We start from the raw sequence: 20558 nt of genomic DNA on the forward strand, positions 1-20558 counted from the left end.
ATATGCACTAGAAATGACACAAAATCATACACAAAGTGTGACACATTAAAAGAGGGTATTTGTAGAAGGGGTTAACCACACACAGTGTGGTTGCCAATGGTAACCTGCAAGCATTTGGGGTTTAGCTGTGCCTGACTATGACAGAGTTTTTCATTTAGATGTTTCTGAAACAAAATTTGGAGTGAACGGAGTTTTGTTTCAGAAAAAAGGGGGAAGGTACATAAAAGGACACACAGAAATAGAAAATGTATTAACCCGACTAACACACACACACGTAATGAAGCTCATTAGGATCAAACACAATTTTAAGTAGGCAATACGGTTACTATCATCCTGTCTGGTTTATTGAGTTGGTTGAGAACTGATACATAGACGACTGAATTAGTATTATTTTGGGGAACATGATAGCAGGGGTGAACAGAATCCTGCAGCCAGAGTTTAAATGAGTGAAACTAGCAGATTTTTTGTTTTTGTTTCTGTTTCTGAAGTATGGGGAAGGTTTTACCATGGCACCAAGTTTTAGATTTGGTGTTTTCTCACCTATAAGAGAAAGAATATTCTGCAACAAGTCCTAAGACCGGGCTTCTGTATTTTTATTTACTTTTGTTTTTCAGTTTTATCTGTTATTTTTCATTTTATTTTTATTTTTGAACAGTGCACTGATTTCTGTTTGTGAATTTCTTTTCTTTAAGCAGATCTGCACGTCGGGAATTAAAAGTGCTACACGTCATCGAGAAAATTGTTGCAAGTGAGTTTCTCCACATTAAAATGGGCTCTGGAGAAAGCCACTTATTTGGGACAATTAGAAAATGAGAGTCCCTGCCTAAAAAGGATTCAGCGAGGTAATCCGATGTAAAGTTCTTCTTTTTCTTTTGAAATGACGTCATTTTGCTGAGAGTGGAAACTAAATGCGACAATAGGTTCCACTATCAGCAAAGAAAGAAAGAATGGATGAATGAATGGAAATAAAAACAAACTGACTGACTGGTAAAAGCTGACAAGACTTGACCACGACTCAAGGTTAACCTCCACCTAGACAGGACAACAGGGTGGATGAATTTATGTGTTTCTTTTTACAGGAGCAGAAAGATGACAGCAACATTCAAGGTTGCGTGATGATTTAACTCTTAAATGCCACTTTCTATGTTTGTGAATCTACCAGGGGTGTGTTATTCATGGGCTTGTGTTGTGTGTTGCTCACAGAGATTACTGTGAGAAAGTGTGTATACATCTTTGCAGCGCTAACATTTGCATTCACTTTTCTACAGCATTACAGTTCTTCATGTGATTTGATGATGTGATTTATAACAGAACAATTGGTTGATGTTTGTTTCTCTACTACAGGATTTCTGGGTTTGTGTGTGAAGAAAACTGTGTTTACAGGTTATGAGTTGGTGATGCTATTACACTGTGTTGAATACTACAGGGGAGATGTGAATAACGTGAGAAATTTCCTGTGTTGAAACCGTTTAATTTTATGGCTTAATTTTATGGCCTTTTACAGCACCTTTGGAATGCGGATGGCCGACGCCTGCCCACCAGGATGATCCATGTGTGCTCCTAATGTTTGTTTTTTCTAAGAGTGCATGTAGAGGATTCAGCAGAAAACAGAAAAGTGACATGAGAAAACAAATAAGGGATGCAGTGTTTATGGAATAGTTGAATATGGGCTCATTAGCTGGCCACTATTGAGCTCCTAGTGATAAAATGAGTGGAGTGACATTGTTTAAGGAAAGTCACAGATTAAATTGTGGAGTAAATTGGGATGATTCTTGATTTGGGACAAATTATGGTAATAATAGTGATTTAATGATTGGAGAAAACCTGCACATGATACTTGTCTGTTATGCTGAGTACTTTATCACTCTCATGATCTATAGTTGGTTGCAAATGTGAAGTTTGATTTAACAGATTTGTTTTCCAGGTTACAGGCTCCAGGTGGAGCTGGGAGTTAAACAAGCTTAACATGTGACTGCTGATTAATGTTTTACACAGGGCTACAGGTTGGAGTATGGCTGCTCCAAGGGACAAACCCTGGAGATTGTTTTAGAGAGAATGTGCAACATTCTTGTTCATGTCTCATTGGGGAGTTGACACATGGTGAAAGCCATGTAGCAAGAGGAGTGTTATTTTTTAATCTGTAGATGTCGCGAGGTGCCATGACGAGAAGGAGTGGCTGAGAGGATCGTCCACAAAATGGGAGCTGAGGCCAGGAGAGAGGCTTGAGGAGGATCAGAGATCATCTTCAGCACAGCAGACACAGAGAGCTGTGCTACTGAGCTTCCAAGAGATCGAGAGGAGACTTCCCACAGCAAGATTTTAAATAAAATGAAAGATTCAATGTTGACGCTGAGGAAGACAACTAAGGTGTACGACGTGCTCTGCCTTAAATCTTCAGCAGTGTTGGACGTGAAAACTCGAGGGATGGAGAGAGCATGCCAAGCTCCAAAAGTGACAGTGCAGAGGAAGTCCAGCGATGGAATTGGGATTCTGTGTGAGGCACAAACACTAGGAGACTAGGAATAGTTGACACCACTTGACACCACTTTTCCCAAGGATGAAGATCACCTAAAGTGTGTCACTTTGCCATGCAGATTTGATGCTCTGCAGAGAAGCCTTCTACGAGGGAGAGATGTAAACAGACGAGCCTTTCATCTACATTTAATTCATGTCAACTTCTTTAGGCTGGTTGAGGGGGAATTGGAGAGAAACGGTAGTGTTAGGTGTGACTGTGGTCATTGTAACTGTGATTTTTCTTATAAGTGAATTGCCCAGAGACAGACTTGAATCCATTCCAGCGACTCCACCATCACCGGCCACGGTGAAGCGAACCAAACGTAATGAAACAGGTAAATCAGATGAGTGTTTTGATTATTATGGCGGTGTAGAGTTGGACTACGTTAAAGGGTCCACAATCTCATATACATTTGATCTTTGCGCTGTCATTAAATGCAAGGGCTTGCTGAACAGTTGACTCCAACATCTTTAATGGCAGTACAAAATCGGATGGCGTTAGATATGTTGTTGGGAGAAAAAGGGGGCTTTTGCGCGATGTTTGGGGATATGTATTGTACTTTTATTCAAAATAACACAGTTCCCGACGACTCTGTGACCCTAGTTCTGGAAGGTCTGAGAACGTTGTCCACCACAATGTATGAGCATTCGGGAGTGGATAACCCGCTGGAAGCGTGGATGACCTCTGTCTTTGGGCAATGGAAAGGTTTCATTATGTCAATTATGGTTTCTTTGTCTGTTTTTATTGCAGTATTAGTGACATGTGGGGGTTGTTGTGTGCCTTGTATCAGAGCTTTGATTGTGAGACTCATGAATCGTGCTGTGGGAGAATCTGATACAAAGGCAGACACCATGATGCCACTTTTGGGAAATGGGGAGTCACAGTATGAAAACATTATGGTGAGGGATTTAGTGCCAATTATCTATGAAGCCCACATCGTTTCTGGGACACCACTCAGACAGCCAGCAATTTAAGGAGAACATGCAGCTAAACATGTCACTCCTGGTCTGATTGGGGAGGGGACCAGAGAAAACTACAGAGTCCGTCCGACATTGTTTTGGCAAAGTTGCACACCGATTCAATATTGATTTTAGTGACCTCCGATTGGCGTAACCGGGTGTCATTACTGCCAACGTGAATTATGATTTTACTGAATTTACGTTTACCCTTAGCCAGCAGTTTTAAATTTCCTTCAGTGTCGCCTGCTCTGGTCCCTGGAAGACATTTGACTATGGTTGCTGGTGTCTCTAGCTTCACATGTCTGAGAACAGAATCACCAATTACCAGAGTTTGACCCCCGGCGGGTGTGTCGCCGAGTGGGGAAAAACGGTTAGACACAGGTGGTGTACCTGGGGCTTCTGTTTAGTACTATGCTTCCTCCTCACCGTCACCCAGCCGCCCTCTTTCCACAGCTGCTTGGGGTCTGCCGGGGAACAGCTAGCGGGGCCTACGCTATCTTCGGCTCCACCAGCTACAGGGGCCTGGCTAGCTATGGGTGAATGAAGGGTGCGAAGCCGAGTCTCCAATTCAGTAATCCTGGCCTCCAAAGCTGCAAATATGCTACATTTGTTACAGATATCATTACCGAATTTCCCAGAGGAACCCACCCGAGGAATTAATAAAGTTTTATCTTATCTTATCTTCTGCTAAAGGAGGCCGAGGAGTAACTAAACATCTGACACAATGAGCAAGAAAGTGCAGGAGGGACAGGTGAAGTAGCCATGGTGCTAACGAGTCGGCTACGAGCTAAGCTAAGCTAGCGAAACAGTACAGAGACAGTGAGTGAATATTTTGGCTATAAATTAGGTAGTGAGTACACAGAAAGTGTGCTTCGGATGAAGCACGTGAAGATTATACTATGAAAAAAGAATGTATTTAAAAGTTTTTAATTAAATTGCTAAGCAGATAAGCTACTCAGAAACACCACTGTGTTTGAGCAGGAACAGGAAGTGATACTCTACCACAGAGCGAGCGAACACCAAGTGACAGCGCCACCAAGAGTCCAGGATCACAAGAGCTTTAACACTCTCTCATGACCTTAAGGTGTGTGTGCATGCCAGAGCACTCTGGAAGGCACACAGAGTCTTCACAGACTACTAAGGATCGAACCTCTGCATTATGCAATCGATTATAAAACTCATATATGAGTAAATATTTCTAAGCAAACCTTACAGCTGGTTTTAAAAGCAGAATTTATTTGTTTCTCAAATGAGAAAGAGCTATCGAGAAACACTCCTAAATCTTTAGCAAACAGAGTTCTGAACTTTTCCAGTGGGCCAAGGTCAACATTATTAGATAATGCTAATTCTTTCCCTTGCATTATAACAATATGAGGAGTTAATGCTAAGTATACTGCCATTAGCGGCTAATTCTAATTAGGGGTGAATAATTATTACCAGCTAATGCTAATATCGTTTTCTCTTCCCTTTTAACAATGTGAACAGCTAGTGCTAGGTAGGCTGATGCTAGCAGCTAATGCTAATTTGACGTGAATGGCATTATATTAGTGAGGAGTTAATGCTAAGTAGACTGCCATTAGTGGCTAATGCTAATTTTAGGTGAATAGGAATTGGCATCTAATGCTAATTGACCCTGTGCACGAGAAAATGCTAACTTCCTGGTTTGAGACCGGATGTGGGGTTGTACATTTCCGGTAGCTTTACTTTGCGGTCAATCGCTACTGCGAAGATATCCTCCAAAATCATGTCCAAAACTCGAAAACGGAAAGATTGCGTTAAGTTACAAAGAGGAGAAGGTGGGAACACTCACCACTGTTGTGTCATAAAAAAATCTAATGATCAATTTTGACGTTTAAAGAGTTTAGATCGATCAGTTGTTTACATCACTCAACACAAGCAGAACTGCATTACTGCAGCAGAAGACACATCGTCCACATTCAGAAGCACATCTCTGTATAGTGACTGGTCTTATGATTTAAACAGGCAAATGTTCAGCATTCAAAGTACAGGTGAAGAATAGTCAAACCGGATGTTTCCCGTTATGTCGATATCAGCTAGTCAAGTACACACCCACACAGCATGTTAACAAACCGTGAAAAAAGCCACACAAAAATGAATGATTGCTGGTAAGGGTTTCTATACATTAGTATGTACGAAGGGTATGTTGTGACTTACCTTCAAAATTACAGCGGTCCCTCGCTAATAACGCGATTCAACTTTCACCTCGCTGTTTCGCAGATTTTTTAGTGCAAGTTTGCATGCTTATTTCTTTTTACGTCACATTGTGTCCTGCGTCCGGATTGCTGCAGACAATCTCCTCCGTGAGGTCTCTCCTGTACAGTACAGAATCGCTGCATCGATTGCTAGCAGTGTGACTCTGAAGTGCAGTACTGTATGTCCACGATGTCCACGAAACGTTTTGCACCGTCAAAAAATAAAATTGGCTACTTGATTTCACCTATCGCTGGTTATTTTTAGAACATAACACCCGTGATAAAAGAGGGACAGCTGAGAAATATAACATTTGAATCCATTTTCTCTTTTGCTCTGAGGCGCGGGGGGAAAATATTGACAAGTCGATGAACATCATTTACAGATATATTGGGTAAATGCCCAAGACATCTATAGAAATGTAAATCGCCGCTTGATTCATTCATTTGCTTAACTTGTTTTGGACCGTAAACCAGGCACGAATAGGACACCGGAAACAAAGCTCCCCACAGGAGTTTCCGCACCGGAAGTAGCATATGCTAACGTGCACATAGTCAATACCATATTTTCTTGCTTTATAACAATGTGACCAGCTAATGCTAAGTAGGTTACCGTTATTAGCTAATACTAATTTGAGGTGAAATAGCATTATCCGTTAATGCCAACAATATTTTTTCTTACTTTTTAACAATATGAGTAGGTTATGTGAACACTTTTTTTCATTCAATTTTAACTTTTTCCCTGCGATGTGAAGAGTTAATGCTAAATAGGACGCCATTAGTGGCAATTTCTAATTTTAGATGAAAAAGCATTAGCAGCTAATGCTCATATTGTTTTCCTTTGCTTTGTAAGAATGACAGAAGCTAATGATACGAAGTCTACCATTATTAACTATTGCTAATTTGATGTGAATTAGCATTATCTGATAATGGTAACCCTTTTCCCCTGCATTATAACGATGTCAGGAGTTAATGCTAAGTAGGCTGCCATTAGGGGCTCTAATTAGGTGAATAATTATTAGCAGCTAATGCTAATATTGTTTTCCCTTCCCTTTTAACAATGTGAGCAGCTAATGCTAATTTGATGTGAATTAGCATTATATTAGTGAGCAGTTAATGCTAAGTAGGCTACCATTATTAACTAATGCTACTTTGACGTGAATTAGCATTATGTGCTAATGCTAATACTGTTTTCCCTTACTTATTAAAAATGATAGTAGCTAATACTAATACTCTTTTCCGTTGGGTAACAACAATGTGAGGAGTTAATGCTTAGTAGGCTGCTTTTAGCGGCTTATTCTAATTAGGGTGAATAATTATTAGCAGCTAATGCTAATACCGTTTTCTCTTTCCTTATAACAATATGAGCAACTAATGCTAATTTGATGTGAATTAGCATTATATTAGTGAGGAGTTAATGCTAAGTAGGCTACCATTAGCAGCTAAAGCTAATTTGAGGTGAATAAGCATTAGTAGCTAACGCTAATACCCTTTTCTCTTGTGTTATAATGATGTGAGACGTTAATGCTACACAGGCTTCCATGAGTGACATAAATACATAAATATCCACGTACTATCCAGCTAGACTAGTGTGTCTGTCCCTGAAAATATTCCTGCATGTCTGATTGTTCATGTGTCATCTGCAGGAAACAAACAGGAAGTGAGAGAAAGGCACAGTAAATGTTTCCAGCTCTTCCTCCTCTATCAGACATTCTTCATACCTGAGAGTGTCCAGGCTCCAGCCTGGTTCCTTCAGTCCAACGGAGAGCAGCTTAATTCCTGAGTAGCCTGGATGATTGTAGCTCAGGTCCAGCTCTCTCAGAGGGGAGGAGTTGGAGCTCAGAGCTGAGGCCAGAGAAGTACAGCCTTCCTCTGTGATCAGACAGCCTGACAGACTGCAGACACACAAAACAACAATCTATCTGTCAACAATCGTTTTCTCTTTGTCACAATAACATCTATCCATTTACATCCATTCAATGTAACTTTATTTATAAGTGACAATACCCAACAGACAACAACAGTCATCTGAAGCTGTTTAACAGTGTAAGGTAACAGCATCCAATATTAGAGAGAAAGTCCCAAACATCAGACAATCCACTGTGAGCAGTGATGGTGGGAACAAGAACTCCCTTTGACACAAAGATCCTCCCAGTGAAAACAGGCTCCAGGAGCATCTACCATGACTGGTTGCAGGGTGAGGGGAAAGAGAAGAGATGAGCTCAGAGAGACAAGAACAAAACACAAACTAAGGAGAGAGAAGACAAAAGTTAAGGACATGCAGTAGTGACATATAAAAGCATCAGGAGTGAAAAGAGGGGAGAAGAAAGCAGAGCATCATGGGAAGTCCACCAACAGCCTGAGCCTATAGCAGCATAACTAAGGGATGGTTCAGGGTCACCTGATCCAGCTCAAACTATAAGCTTTATCAAAAAGGATCTGTTCACGCTCACAGAACAAGGTGACCTTTAAACATCATTTCACTAAATGGATGGACTGAGCACAGCCTACAGATGAACTGGTGCCAGAGATCATAAAGAACATCAAACAGTCAAATTCAACACTTTTAATGGAAATATGAGATTAATGCTGCAGACAATCATGAACCTGCTGAATTCATGAACATCAAGAATGCAGCGAGTGGTAAAATAAAGATTTGACCTCAGTGTGCTCAGTGTTCCTGTCTATTCCTAACATATTCCTAACATGATAGCTGCACTTTAGAGCTCTAAAACTGGAACTGAAACATGTTTAAACTCTACATGTTACTCAGTACATTCAGTTCTGACACTAGCCCACAGTCTAGGGCTGCCACGATTAGTCGACTAGTCACGATTACGTCGACTATTAAAATCGTCGACGACTGATTTAATAGTCGACACGTCGTTCGAAGCTTTGTAAGATCACAAAAGACGCAGGAATAAGTAGTAGGATTTAAGAGTGTAATAACGGACTGAAACAGAAGATGGCAGCACCGCATGTACAAGGATGCCAGCTGCCGTTAAACCCCGAAGAAGAAGAAGCTGTGTCCCAGAATTCATAGCACAGCCCAGCTCAGTTTCCAACAATGGCGGCAGCTAGTTAGTTTTAATATTACTCTTATTATTCTTTCTGGGTCACAAAATAAACTTTTAACATATTTTCAGGCGAGAATGTAGCTGTGAAAACCTCAAATATCTGCTCAGTTTATCAAGACACCGCATATTTTCAAAAGCGCTCCGACGTTTTCGGAGACGTCTGTCACCCACTAGCTCGATAGCTAGCCGGGGGCTAGGCTAACTAGAGCCGTGAGAACACCGGACTCCCGGCAAATCGTTTTCAAACCCACCGGTCTTTCGCTACTCAGGTTAAACATGATATAGAAGTCACTTAGATAACTTAAAAATGTTATTGTTTGGCTTTTTTTTAGTATTTTATTTGTTCCTGAGTAAATCGGTTTGGCTGAGATTAAAGTTATAGTTTTTACACAGCTGAATAAACGTCAAGCAGACAGCTGATTATCAGAAGTGTGAGATGCTGGAGAATTTACTCCGGTGTCCTGTTATATTTTAGATAGCAAGGAGTTTATTAAACTTCACCGAAACAATCTGCAAACTTCATTAAAATTTAACAAACTATCATCTTGTCTTTATTTTTAGTTAGCACATACCTTAAACACTTAAAGCTGTAAGCTAATGATAGTTATATAAGAGCAGATGCTGCTGGTGCAATAAGCTGTACGTTTTACGTCCAATGGATGATGATGTGATTAGTCGACTAATCGCAAAAATAATCGGTGACTAGTCGACTATCAAAATAATCGTTTGTGGCAGCCCTACCACAGTCCAACAAAGGAAACATGGAGATCACATCAGTTTGTCATCAAAGTCTAATTATTAGGGAAACTTAACCTGTTATAATCTCGTTAACTCATTAACTGATTAACGTCAGCAATTATTTTAATCACAGTTTTTAAAATCATGATTATTGTGAAAGTGCTCACTGGCTCTGAATATAAAAGCCATGGGTCACAGGAGGGATGTTGATCACTGCTGGCTTGAAATGGGCGTCATTATGCGTCTCAGCCAATGGGAGCATTGAGGGTGGGCCTAATACTACTGCAGCGCTCACATGACCCAGGACAGAAAGAAAGGGGCGGGGACAGAAACATGGAGACAGGTACAGATCTTTGACATGTTCACTTTACACTGTTCCAGGAGGCAGTGTTGATACAACTAAAGTTATCTGTTGTTGAAGAAGTCGGTCTGAGGAACGTTCTTAGGATCAACAAATGACGGCATGTATGAGCCTCAAGACGCAGCATCACAAGAAGAACACATGAGCTGTAGAAAAAGGAGAGACTAGGAAAGCCACGGTGTTACAACATGAACCAGCTGTTGGTCTCTCTGGAGACTACTGGACGTAGCTGGGTAACCATGGTTACCTGGGAGTTACAGAAACGTGCAGAACATGTGATTCATGTTGCACAGCAGTGGGACATTTGAAATAAAGTCAGCACACTCAGTACAGATAGTGCATCAAATATGATGCTGCTGCCAGACGTCTGCCTTTGAACACGTCCCTGCATCGCGCACAACACCAAGGTTGCCATGGCAATCACAGCTGACAGGGACAAAGCGCACAGCTGGAAGCCTGCAGGTATATTTAACATGATGTATTTCTCAGTGTCCTGTCTGTGTGTGAGAGACAAACAGCCTCTGTATGTGTGTGTAAATACAGCATGAATATGTAGAGGACATGTTTGTGGATATAAGTAAATGAAAGCTCTGCGTCATTTGAATCTTTGACTCTTGTTTCTGTTGCAGGTCTGTGACTGAACTTCTGGGAGGAGAAACGTTGGTTTCATGCTCTGTGATTCTGTGTTTTGTCATCTCTCTCAGGTGATGGAGAGCTCAGATGATGACCCCGCCTACGTGGTCAAATTCAAGTCTACATTCAGAACAGACCTGGAGACACGCAAGCAAAATGCCAACATTGTATATGTGAAAACTGCTGCTGGAGCCAGATTCAAGGAGCTCAAGTGTTTACCCAGATCTTACTGAACTTACTGAAGGAACAGAGGGTTGTTGGAGGGAAAACAGTGGAAGCAACAACATCCGAGCCACCAGAGAAGAAGTTGGCCCTGTTGGTGCTTCATCAGAGTGTGAACAGGAGGAAGACTCAGCTGAGAACAGTGTGGTGGATACAGAGCAGAGCCCACCATCAGTACAGAGGCCTGTCCATTAGAGTGCTGCTCCAACATGCAGCACATGTACTTGGCCACAGCTGCAACATCTGTACCTGTGAAAGCTTCTTCTCTGTTGCTGCTCATATTGTGCAGAAGAAGAGAGTTTCTTTATCATCAGAAAATGTCAATGAGCTTGTGAGTCTTAGCAGCTGGCTCGGTGCAGAGGAGGAAGAACATGTCAAGTCAGAGGAAGATAAATGCAGTTCATGTTGTCAACTCAACCTGGACTGTTGAAAGAGTTTTTCTTTGTCTGGTTTCTGACTGAGATTCTCCAAAGGAAATCCAGCACAAACACACACTTCACACACTCAAAGTCCTGCACAGTAAATGAGCTGATGAGCGTTTGTGCTGCTGCCTGATAACAGAACAATAGTTCTGCTGCTTCCTGTTCTGGAAACACACATTTATAAATGTTCACTTGCTGTTGATCAAAGGTATGTTGGTGGCTCTGGACGCTGAGGGAACTTTGTAAAAAACTAGATCAAATGTTAACGTCCTGGCAGAGGCAAAGAACTTTGATTTGATATTTGATTAGATTCATGTTTCAGCTCAGACTGACAGAAATATTTGAACTGCTGCTGTGTTAAAGGGAACACTGCTGTTAGAAAGCACCTGATCTGTTTCTGCACACTGAATGTTGCACTTCTCATACTGCAGTACTATAGAGATTGACAGACCATGTGACTTTTGCGCATTGCATGCCGGGAACTCGTGGCAAAACAATCCAAGTACCTGCATCAAATGCAAGCATTTGCAGCACCGCAAAACGTTCATTCTTCGGTTCCAATAAATTCTTGCTTTTTCTTTGCCCCCCAAAAAGGTATGTACAAAACGAAGGAGAACAATGCCGGTCCGTACAAAGACAGACTTGATGAAAAGTCAAAGAAAAGATACGAGGAAAAAAATCAAACCAGTGAAAGGGTCAGACCCTTACGAGCACACAGAGTGGACAAAATACGTTAGCGTGCTGCCCAACTTTCACCACGCTCAGATTTATAATCATACGGTTCTTGGAGTGAGTGCATACACTCATGAAGTTTAGTAACTTCAGCTCACTGCAACAAGCCCAGGTACAGTTTACCGACGGATGGGTACAGGACCTTGAAATGCACCGTGTAGAAAGTAAAGACCATCGTACATATAAGTTTACCAGTCTCACAAATCGTCGTCATAAATACACATTCGTTAACCATTTATCAATAGGACCTTTGAGCTCAATGATAATTAATTAGTAGTGGAAATAATTTCTGGTAGCATCACAGAAATGTAGCAGTGACAATAATATTGTATGCTGTAATCGCACTGGGAAATTAGTGATACAAAACAACTGTTTTATCCTGTGAATAAAAGTATATGTTTTTGTCAATGTACCATGGTAATAACAGAAGAGAAACGCAATATTGTGTCAGGACAATTCACTATTTATGCACAATAAATAAAGGAGCATAGCGCGACAATTTCTGTTCAGTGCCAGACTTGCTTGTAACCTATATCACCAATTATGTTAAGAAAAATGACGTATTAACTACAACAGCAGACTGACCTTTGTGGAAATGCTTGGAGCAGACTAACCTGTGAGCTGGAGTGTTCTGGGGCGTTATATTTTGTCTTTGAATGGCTGCAATCCAGTAGCCTGTTTGTTACTTCGGAAACATGGCTCGAACAATTTCTCTTCAACGACGTAATCCGATAATCTCTTTACCCGTCGGCTTTCCGTGGCTGTCATGCGACCGGCTATTGCAGTTAATAATACAACAGCTTCTTGCCATTTTTTGTGTTTCTTTTTATTGCTGTGTAACTGTGAAAGCCTGCGTGCGCTAGTACCTCTTGCCACGAGTTCCCAGAATCCTTTGCGGATTTACCCCTGAGTGACGTCACATTTTCAATCTCTATTAAAATAAGTACACAATACACTACTTTTGAACTCATGATTGAATGTTGCTGTAACAAAGCCATTAATGGTGATTCAAAGTGTTCATGGTTTCCCAGCACAACAAATGATTGCACAAGTGTGACTGATCCACTTTCTAATGTGTGTGTAGCCCACACTGTGTGTCACTGTGTCACAGGTGAGTCTGTGTGTCCAGGTTCTATGAGGACAACAGGATATAGTGACTGAGTCCAGCAGCTTAAAGTCTGACTCCATCCTCCATTTAAATAACTCACAGCAACAACTGAATAGCTTTGCCTTTGTGTAGCTGACACTTCATTTTAATGTCCTTCTATTCTGGTTCATCTGGTCTCAGTTTCTATAAGCACACAGGTTTCATCAGGACTCTATGACCTCAGTAATCTTTGCTGGGCCTTAATGCTCTGAACAAAGCTGCACATCACAAGACTAAATAGAAATGAATCAGTCTTTCATTCTCACTGCTGTTTGACTTCAGCTCTCAATGTCCCACCATAACCCATGGAAAGAATTACTGTCCATCCAGGCTGCTGAACATGAAGCTGAAGAAGGTGGAGTATTGTGAGGGCTGATGGAGATGATGATGAGGAATCCAGGAGCAGTGGGCGGATGGCAGCATCAGCATGAAGGATCAGTGTGAGAACACATCATCATCCACAAAGGAAACCAGTCTGAGTGTCTGACGCTCTTGTTAGAAAGACGCAGTCCCAGCAGTTAGCTTGTCTGCTAGTTAGCTGAGAGCTAACTCACTTGTACATTGAATACCAAACCGTGTAAACCAGGGGTGTCAAACATATGGCCCGTGGGCCAAATCCAGCCCTTGAGATAATTTCATATGTCAAATATTGATGAATTTTCAGGCTTGCTGATAATCAATGTGAGCACGGCTGAGATGTTATTCTGATGAGCAAACCATGTGGCCAAACACTTTAAGAGACAGACTGGGATCATACCATTATGTGAAAGAGGACATGTCCCATAGACAGCAAGGGTAGTGGTAGAGACCAGTACAGAGAGAAATGGGAGCTGTACTGAAATGCAAGCGTGTCAGGAAAGAGTGAAAAGGCAAAATGAGCAGCATCTGGCTGCATTTCAGTGATATTGGAGACCACAAAGCTGAGTGCAACATTTATACAGGAGATATACAGGAGACGCTGAGAGCAGAACTGATAAAATTAGGAGCTGGCTAAAGTGAGACCCATTTTTATTTCCACCCATTTTCCATTGTGGAGGACAAAAGGTTTCAAACTGGTCCAGGTCTTAAACCTCACGTGTTCTTCCTAATAGCAGTAAATGGATAAAAATAAGGATTTTATGAAAACACTGAATAAAAAGGGCTGCATTTAAAAAGACTAAATGTACAGTTCAGTATTGAATCCTACATAAAATAAACTATATATAAAGTGTGTCTGAATGGCAGAGATGCAGAAATATGTGCATGTAGCACAGAGCCACGGCTCAGTGTCTGAATGAGTCTCACAGACCTGAATGTGCTGTTGAAGCCATTTATAATTATAACGTAATTCTTTACTCGTTTGATCTGCTCCTTACCACAAGCCACCAGATGTAGAAGGTTTTGGACTTTTAACTATATTTTCTTAAGTTTTACAACTTTTCTTACTGTTAAAAACCTTGTTATGGCCATTCATGCTGTACAAAGTAATTAGACATGTGTGGTATCTACAAAAACGTCAGGATCTCAGCTAAAAGTTCACAAAACCATCTCAACAACCACCAAACAGCTAAAACAGCAGGTGAACAGATTACACAAAAAAGATGTAAACACAAATCCCCCTGATCATCTGTTTTTTAAACATGAAGCGTAGTTTTGGACGTTCATTTACTGCTGGTTCAGTGAATTTTGGTTGGACAGTGATGAAACCTGCAGCCTCAGAATCTGTGAGAAGTCTGCTTTCAGCTCGCAACAGCATTGTTGTGTTGTGTGGATTCACCTCTGCAAACTCATCACTGTTTCACCATCATGTTTCTACTTAGACAATAACAAAGGAAGCAGTTCCCAGGAACTACTTCCTGTCTTGTTAACATAAGAGTATGTTGCCCTTCAAAACACCTCCACTTCTCCTCTTATTAGAGGACTGCCTTATTATTAATCTGCTAATTCTGTCAGTTGATGAAAGAAAAATGCTTGATCTCACCTGAGAGTTTCCAGTGTACAGCGTGGACTCTTCAGTCCTTCAGACAGAAGCTTCACGCCTGAATCCTTCAGGTTACTGTTACTCAGGTCCAGCTGTCTCAGATTAGAGGTCTGAGAGCTGAGACCTGAGGACAGAGCTTCACAGCTTCTCTCTGACAGGTCACAGTGACTCAGTCTGAAAAATAACAGATAAACAATTACAAAAATAAAACACTTCTGTTGAAGTGTAATGAGATACTATTATATTTAGCAATATTTCATCTTGTTTTTGTCAGGAAACTGAGCACTGATGCAGAGCAACATGTGGAGAGAATCAGAGGAGAAGAAGTGAAGAGAGAACAGCAGTAAAACAACACTGAATTGTTCAGTGTGCTTTTGATATCAACAAAATATGTCAAATTTCTTTATTTTGTATTTCTTTTAGTAGAATTGATGATTATCACTTAGATAACAACCACAGGCCAGGTCTAAATTGCACTTTGGTGACAGTTACACCCAGAAATATTTCAGAAACGTGGACAATTTGTGCTCCAATGTATTCAGTATTGAACAAACTGAGTACCGATGACCACTTAATATTTTTGATATTTTATTTGAGTTGTTCCACCTGATCTGTGTTAACTAGAATAAACATTTAAAAACTAAAGCTATGGTCACATAATTACTTACAGAGCTTTGTTGGAGGGTTTGAACACTGGCAGCAGCCTCAGAAGAGCCTTTTTAAAGGCTCATGTTCTCACTTAGATCATTTATTTCTACTTACATTTCTTTCTGGGAAAAATGGGGATTACTTTGAAAACAAGAACTATTTTCCCCAAAAATCAGCCCTGGATTAGTAAATCACTCAAACATGTTCTCAGTCAGAAGAAGCTGTCTTGTTATGAGGGAGAGAAGAAAAAGATTGAGGCACAGAAACTTGTTGAAAGAGAGATAAAGCAGCTAAAATCAGGTGTAAAAGTAAAGCAGAGCATAGGTTGAATAAAGGACACTCAAGGCTGGCTTGGAAAGGAATGAAGTCCATGGTGGGGATGCAGAACAAGGACCAAAGATGAATGTGATGCTGAATCAGCAGAAGACTTGGACTCATTTGATTCCAGCTTTGATATCATTGATTTCAATGAAGAGCTTTGTAATTGTAGCAAAGGGCTGGTAGCTCTGAGAGTCCCAATGATGAGTGTTTGTGAAGGTTCGCAGTCATCTAAAGAGCTTAGAAAAAAAGGCATCTGGACTTCTTTAAGTTTCTTGAAGACGTTTCACCTCTCATCCAAGAAGCTTCTTTATTTCTAGGGTCAAATGGTGGAGAGTCCCAGATTAGCCTGTGTACAAACAGACTTCAGCCATATGAGAGTGAGTGTGAGTGAATGAGAGCACACACAGGACACTCTGATCTCTGAATGTGTGTGACGCAGTGAAAAAGAGGATTGTACTGGATATACTGTGACTGACAAACAGAGTTTAAAGAGAAAGGTGTTTGGATTAAAATGGATTATGCTAAAGTGAACGTGCTAATGAAATCTGAACTGACTGAAATGTGAAGTGAAGATAATTCAGATGTAAAATAGAGAGAGGGGGTGGTAATAAGGTGGGGCTGAAGATCAGTGAAGGGCATGTAAACACCTGATTGGTTGAGTAGATATCAGATCGACAGTTTCACAGTTTTCCCTGTGGATTATAACTTTAAGAAGATGTGACATTCATCAACGAATCCTGCTCCCCGGATTATTTCCATGAACACTGAGCTGGATCACATCTACAGTGCTGGAAGTGCCCGTCTCACCACCAACCTCTCTGTGCACATTCACTTTTCAACCCTTTGTGAGACACTAAAGGTGTAAATCTGAGTATTTATCTATGTTAGTCCGAACACCTCTAATAGGTTGGTTTAGTCTTTCCAAGTCATAACTTCCCTTAGATCTGCGGTCCAGGCTCCTAAAATCATCCTAGTTTTACAAGCACTACAATCTAGAGGAGAGCTGCACTAAGAGGTGTGACTGATAAGATCTGACCTGCAAGGATACTCATGTTTATGTGTATGAGGACAAGCAGGGAAGACCTGGACATCAACTCTGTCCGGCTGCCTGAGTCCTCTCACCCACATCAGCTCAGAACTCTGCATTATCTACTGAGTCAGACTCAGAGGATCAGGGATCAGAAGTTCTACAAAGAGTAGAAACAGACTTCCTGTATAGAGGTGTGTGGGCCTACTGATCCACAGTGTCAGCACAACTTTCATACCATATTCATCTCTTTCTTTCAAAGGTCGTTTTATTAGACAAAGGTTCCAATACAATGTATACAATAACACAAAATGCTTCAGAATGGTCCAAAATTTCAATCTTGCTCCCACCCTAACCCTTAAACAACAAATAATTGGCAACCTGCTGCCCGACTAAACCAAAAAACAAACAGAAGAAAAAAAAAAACAAAAGCAAAAATCAACAAACAGACACATAAGAGAAAAGAAAAAAAAGAACAAGAGGGGGGGGGGGGGGGGGGTTCCCTTGGACTACTCAGTAACAGTAGTTGTGGCCCTTTCAAAGAAGTCCAGAAAGGGGGACCACAGTTTATAAAAAAATTTTTTAGACCCACGAACTGTATATCTATTCTTTTCTAAATCCATACAAGACATTATATCTTTTAGCCATTGTGTGTGTGAGGGGGGAGAAGAGCCTTTCCACTTCAGCAGTATAGCTCACCTGGCCAACAATAATGAAAAGTTTAATGTTCTGAGTCTGGAGTTGGACAGATTCAGATTCTGGACCGCACCAAACATAGCACAGAGTGGCTCTGGTTCAATTTGATGCTGCAGGACTTCAGACATGGTATGGAAAACAGATTTCCAAAAGGTGGACAAAGAAGGGCAGGACCAGTACATATGAAACAATGTACCAGGAGCACCCCCACACCTTATACAGGCTGGGTCCACCCCTGGGTATATGTGTGCCAGTCTATACCTGGACCAACGCCCCCGATGAACTATCTTAAATTGGATAAGTGTATGTCGAGCACACATTGATATATTGTGAACCTGGCCAAGGATAGAGTCCCACAGTTCATCCATAATATGAAAGGTAAGGTCCTGTTCCCATTTAGATTTGACAGCAGCTACTGAAGAGCCTTGTAAATTGGAAATTGAGCTGTACAAGGCTGATATTATGCCCCTTGAGGTTGGGTTTACCATTAAAAAAAATCATCTACTGGATTGTGTGGAGGCATTTGGGGGGATTCTGCTGTCACACTCTGCACGTAGTGTCCGGCCTGTAAGAACCGAAAAAACTGAGCTGCAGCTATGCCAAATTTGGTGGATATTTGAGAGAAACTTACAAATTGTCCATCTTCATATAAGTCTGCAAAGGATTTTAGGCCCTTTTTATGCCAGATATGAAAAGCATTATCTGCCATTGAGGGAACAAATAGGTGGTTTGCTGCAACTGGGCTTTGAAGTGAGAAAGCCCGGATACCCAGACTCTTCCTAAACTGAGACCAGATTCTAAGAGATTGCTGGACAACTCTATTGTTACTGGGTAGAGGCAATGCCAAAGGGAGTGATGAACCTAAAGTCGCAGGTAGAGAAATTTTCCCACTTGAATATGACTCCATGGCAACCCAAACTGGTGGTGACGGGTCAAGATGATAGTGTCTCCAATACAACAAACACCTGATATTGGCGGCCCAATAATAGTACTGGAAATTAGGGAGGCCTAAACCTCCAGCCGGCTTGGGCCTTTGAAGAATAGATTTCTTCAATTTGGGAGGTTTACCATTCCAAATAAATGAAGTGATCAGTGAGTCTAGAGATTTAAAAAATTATTTTGGAATCAGGATAGGGAGGCATTGAAAAACATAAGAATTTTGGAAGTAGCATCATTTTCACTGAGTTAATCCTACCTATTAAAGATAAGGATAATGGGGACCATCTGGACAGCATGTGCTTGCACTGTTCCAGCAGAGAGAGGAGATTCATTCTTAAACAAACAATTAAATTGCTTTGTGACACATATCCCAAGGTAATCAAAGTGATCCGTGACTATTTTAAAGGGAACATTTACCAAATCCAGATTTTGAGCACTCTCGTTAATCAAAAACAGTTCACTCTTATTCATATTAATTTTGTATCCAGAGAGATGACTAAAAGCATTCAGTATATTAAGTACAGCGGGTAAGGAGGTAAGCGGGTTGGAAAGAAATAGAAGAAGGTCATCGGCATACAGTGAAACTATGCTCAATCCCCCCCCCCCCTCCATATGCCCTTTATGTCCCCACTACCACGGACTGCAATTGCTAATGGCTCAGTTGCAAGGGCAAAAAGCAAAGGGCTTAAAGGGCAGCCCTGTCTCGTTCCACGGTTGTCGCGGGGTCCTCTCCTAAACTTCTCCCGAACAAATACAGGCATAGTCGGAACGCATTCAGTGTGGATAATTTATTTATTTATTCTGCCGGCCTCCCAGGTGCACAAAAAGTTATTTACAAAGAAAATAGAACTGACTTAAGTCAGCACAAACAAACATCTATATACAAAACACAGTCTGCATGTTACCCTCTCTGTAATAGCTCACTGGAAAAAAGACAACAGGTGGGCCCTGACCGCCTTCTCTTATACCCCATAGCCCCTCCCACTAGGCGTAATAGTCATCTCTTTATTATTTCTTTTATCAAACCGTCTTTCCCCCTCAGCTTATTTCCTGCTGTAGTCCTACAATACATATAGTTATATACAGACATTTATGGCCACTTCCAGGCAGCCTACAGTGTTTCACAATAACACAAAACAAAACAAAAAAATGATGCAGTTCACGTGACCCTTCAAGCGCGCGCGAACCCACTATTTAAACCCCGGAACACCATGCCATCGGCTTGCATAACCCCCGTATAATCGGCAATCACAGCGAGTCTCCGCGACCGGCTTTATTGAAGGTAAGTGGGAAAATATGTTGGCCACCCTCTGCGCTGCTCAAAATATACCTCTCACCCCTTTTAGTTTATCTGCCCGGTCGACGAAAAGACGCGCAGCCACGGTAATTGTAGAAACTAATGGTGGTGGTACGTGTATGCGCCCAGATCAGCTGTCTGCGGCTCGGGACGGTGTAACTCCGTCACAACGGTGGAGCCTAAAATGGTCAGAGTAGCGGCAGTTAGTTACCACTGAGGCCGTGGGGCTTGCGTAAAGAAGTTTGATCCATGAGCAAAATAAGGGGCCCATTCCAAACCTTTCTAAAGTAAAAAACAAATATTCCCACTCCACCCTATCAAATGCTTTTTCTGCGTCCATAGCAATAAGGCATTCAGGCACAACATGGCTGGGGGTATAGATAATATTAAAAAGTCGCCGTATGTTAAAGAAGGCGTGCCGATTTTTTTATAAAGCCAGTTTGGTAGGGAGATATTATAGCAGGAAGAATCTTTTCCAGCCTGTGCGCCAGTAGCTTAGACAGAATTTTAACATCCATGTTTAACAGAGATATAGTAGTATAGTATTTATTTATTGTCATTGTCGGAACAATGAAATTGCGTTTGGGGCTTCCATACAACCCAAAAAAAAGAAGAAAATAATAAATACCCCTTAAAACCCAAGTGTACATATTT

The 20558-nt window shown here is 41.3% G+C and overlaps 1 protein-coding gene across 1 annotated transcript in view; it reads right to left on the reverse strand.

Moving 5' to 3' along the window:
- Nucleotides 1-7320: 7320 nt before the first annotated feature.
- LOC147336892 (protein NLRC3-like) overlaps nt 7321-20558 on the reverse strand; it is a 29314-nt gene continuing 16076 nt past the window's right edge. The window contains exon 6 of the mRNA XM_086287701.1: nt 7321-7579. Coding sequence (XP_086143827.1) covers nt 7321-7579 — 259 coding nt within the window. The remainder of the gene's footprint in view (nt 7580-20558) is intronic.

The sequence above is a fragment of the Aulonocara sp. 'chitande type north' Nkhata Bay genome, linkage group LG3 (genome assembly GCF_057382095.1).
Source record: "Aulonocara sp. 'chitande type north' Nkhata Bay isolate Kocher_YH1m ecotype deep benthic linkage group LG3, A_spYH_male_GT1.1, whole genome shotgun sequence".
Taxonomy (NCBI): domain Eukaryota; kingdom Metazoa; phylum Chordata; class Actinopteri; order Cichliformes; family Cichlidae; genus Aulonocara; species Aulonocara sp. 'chitande type north' Nkhata Bay.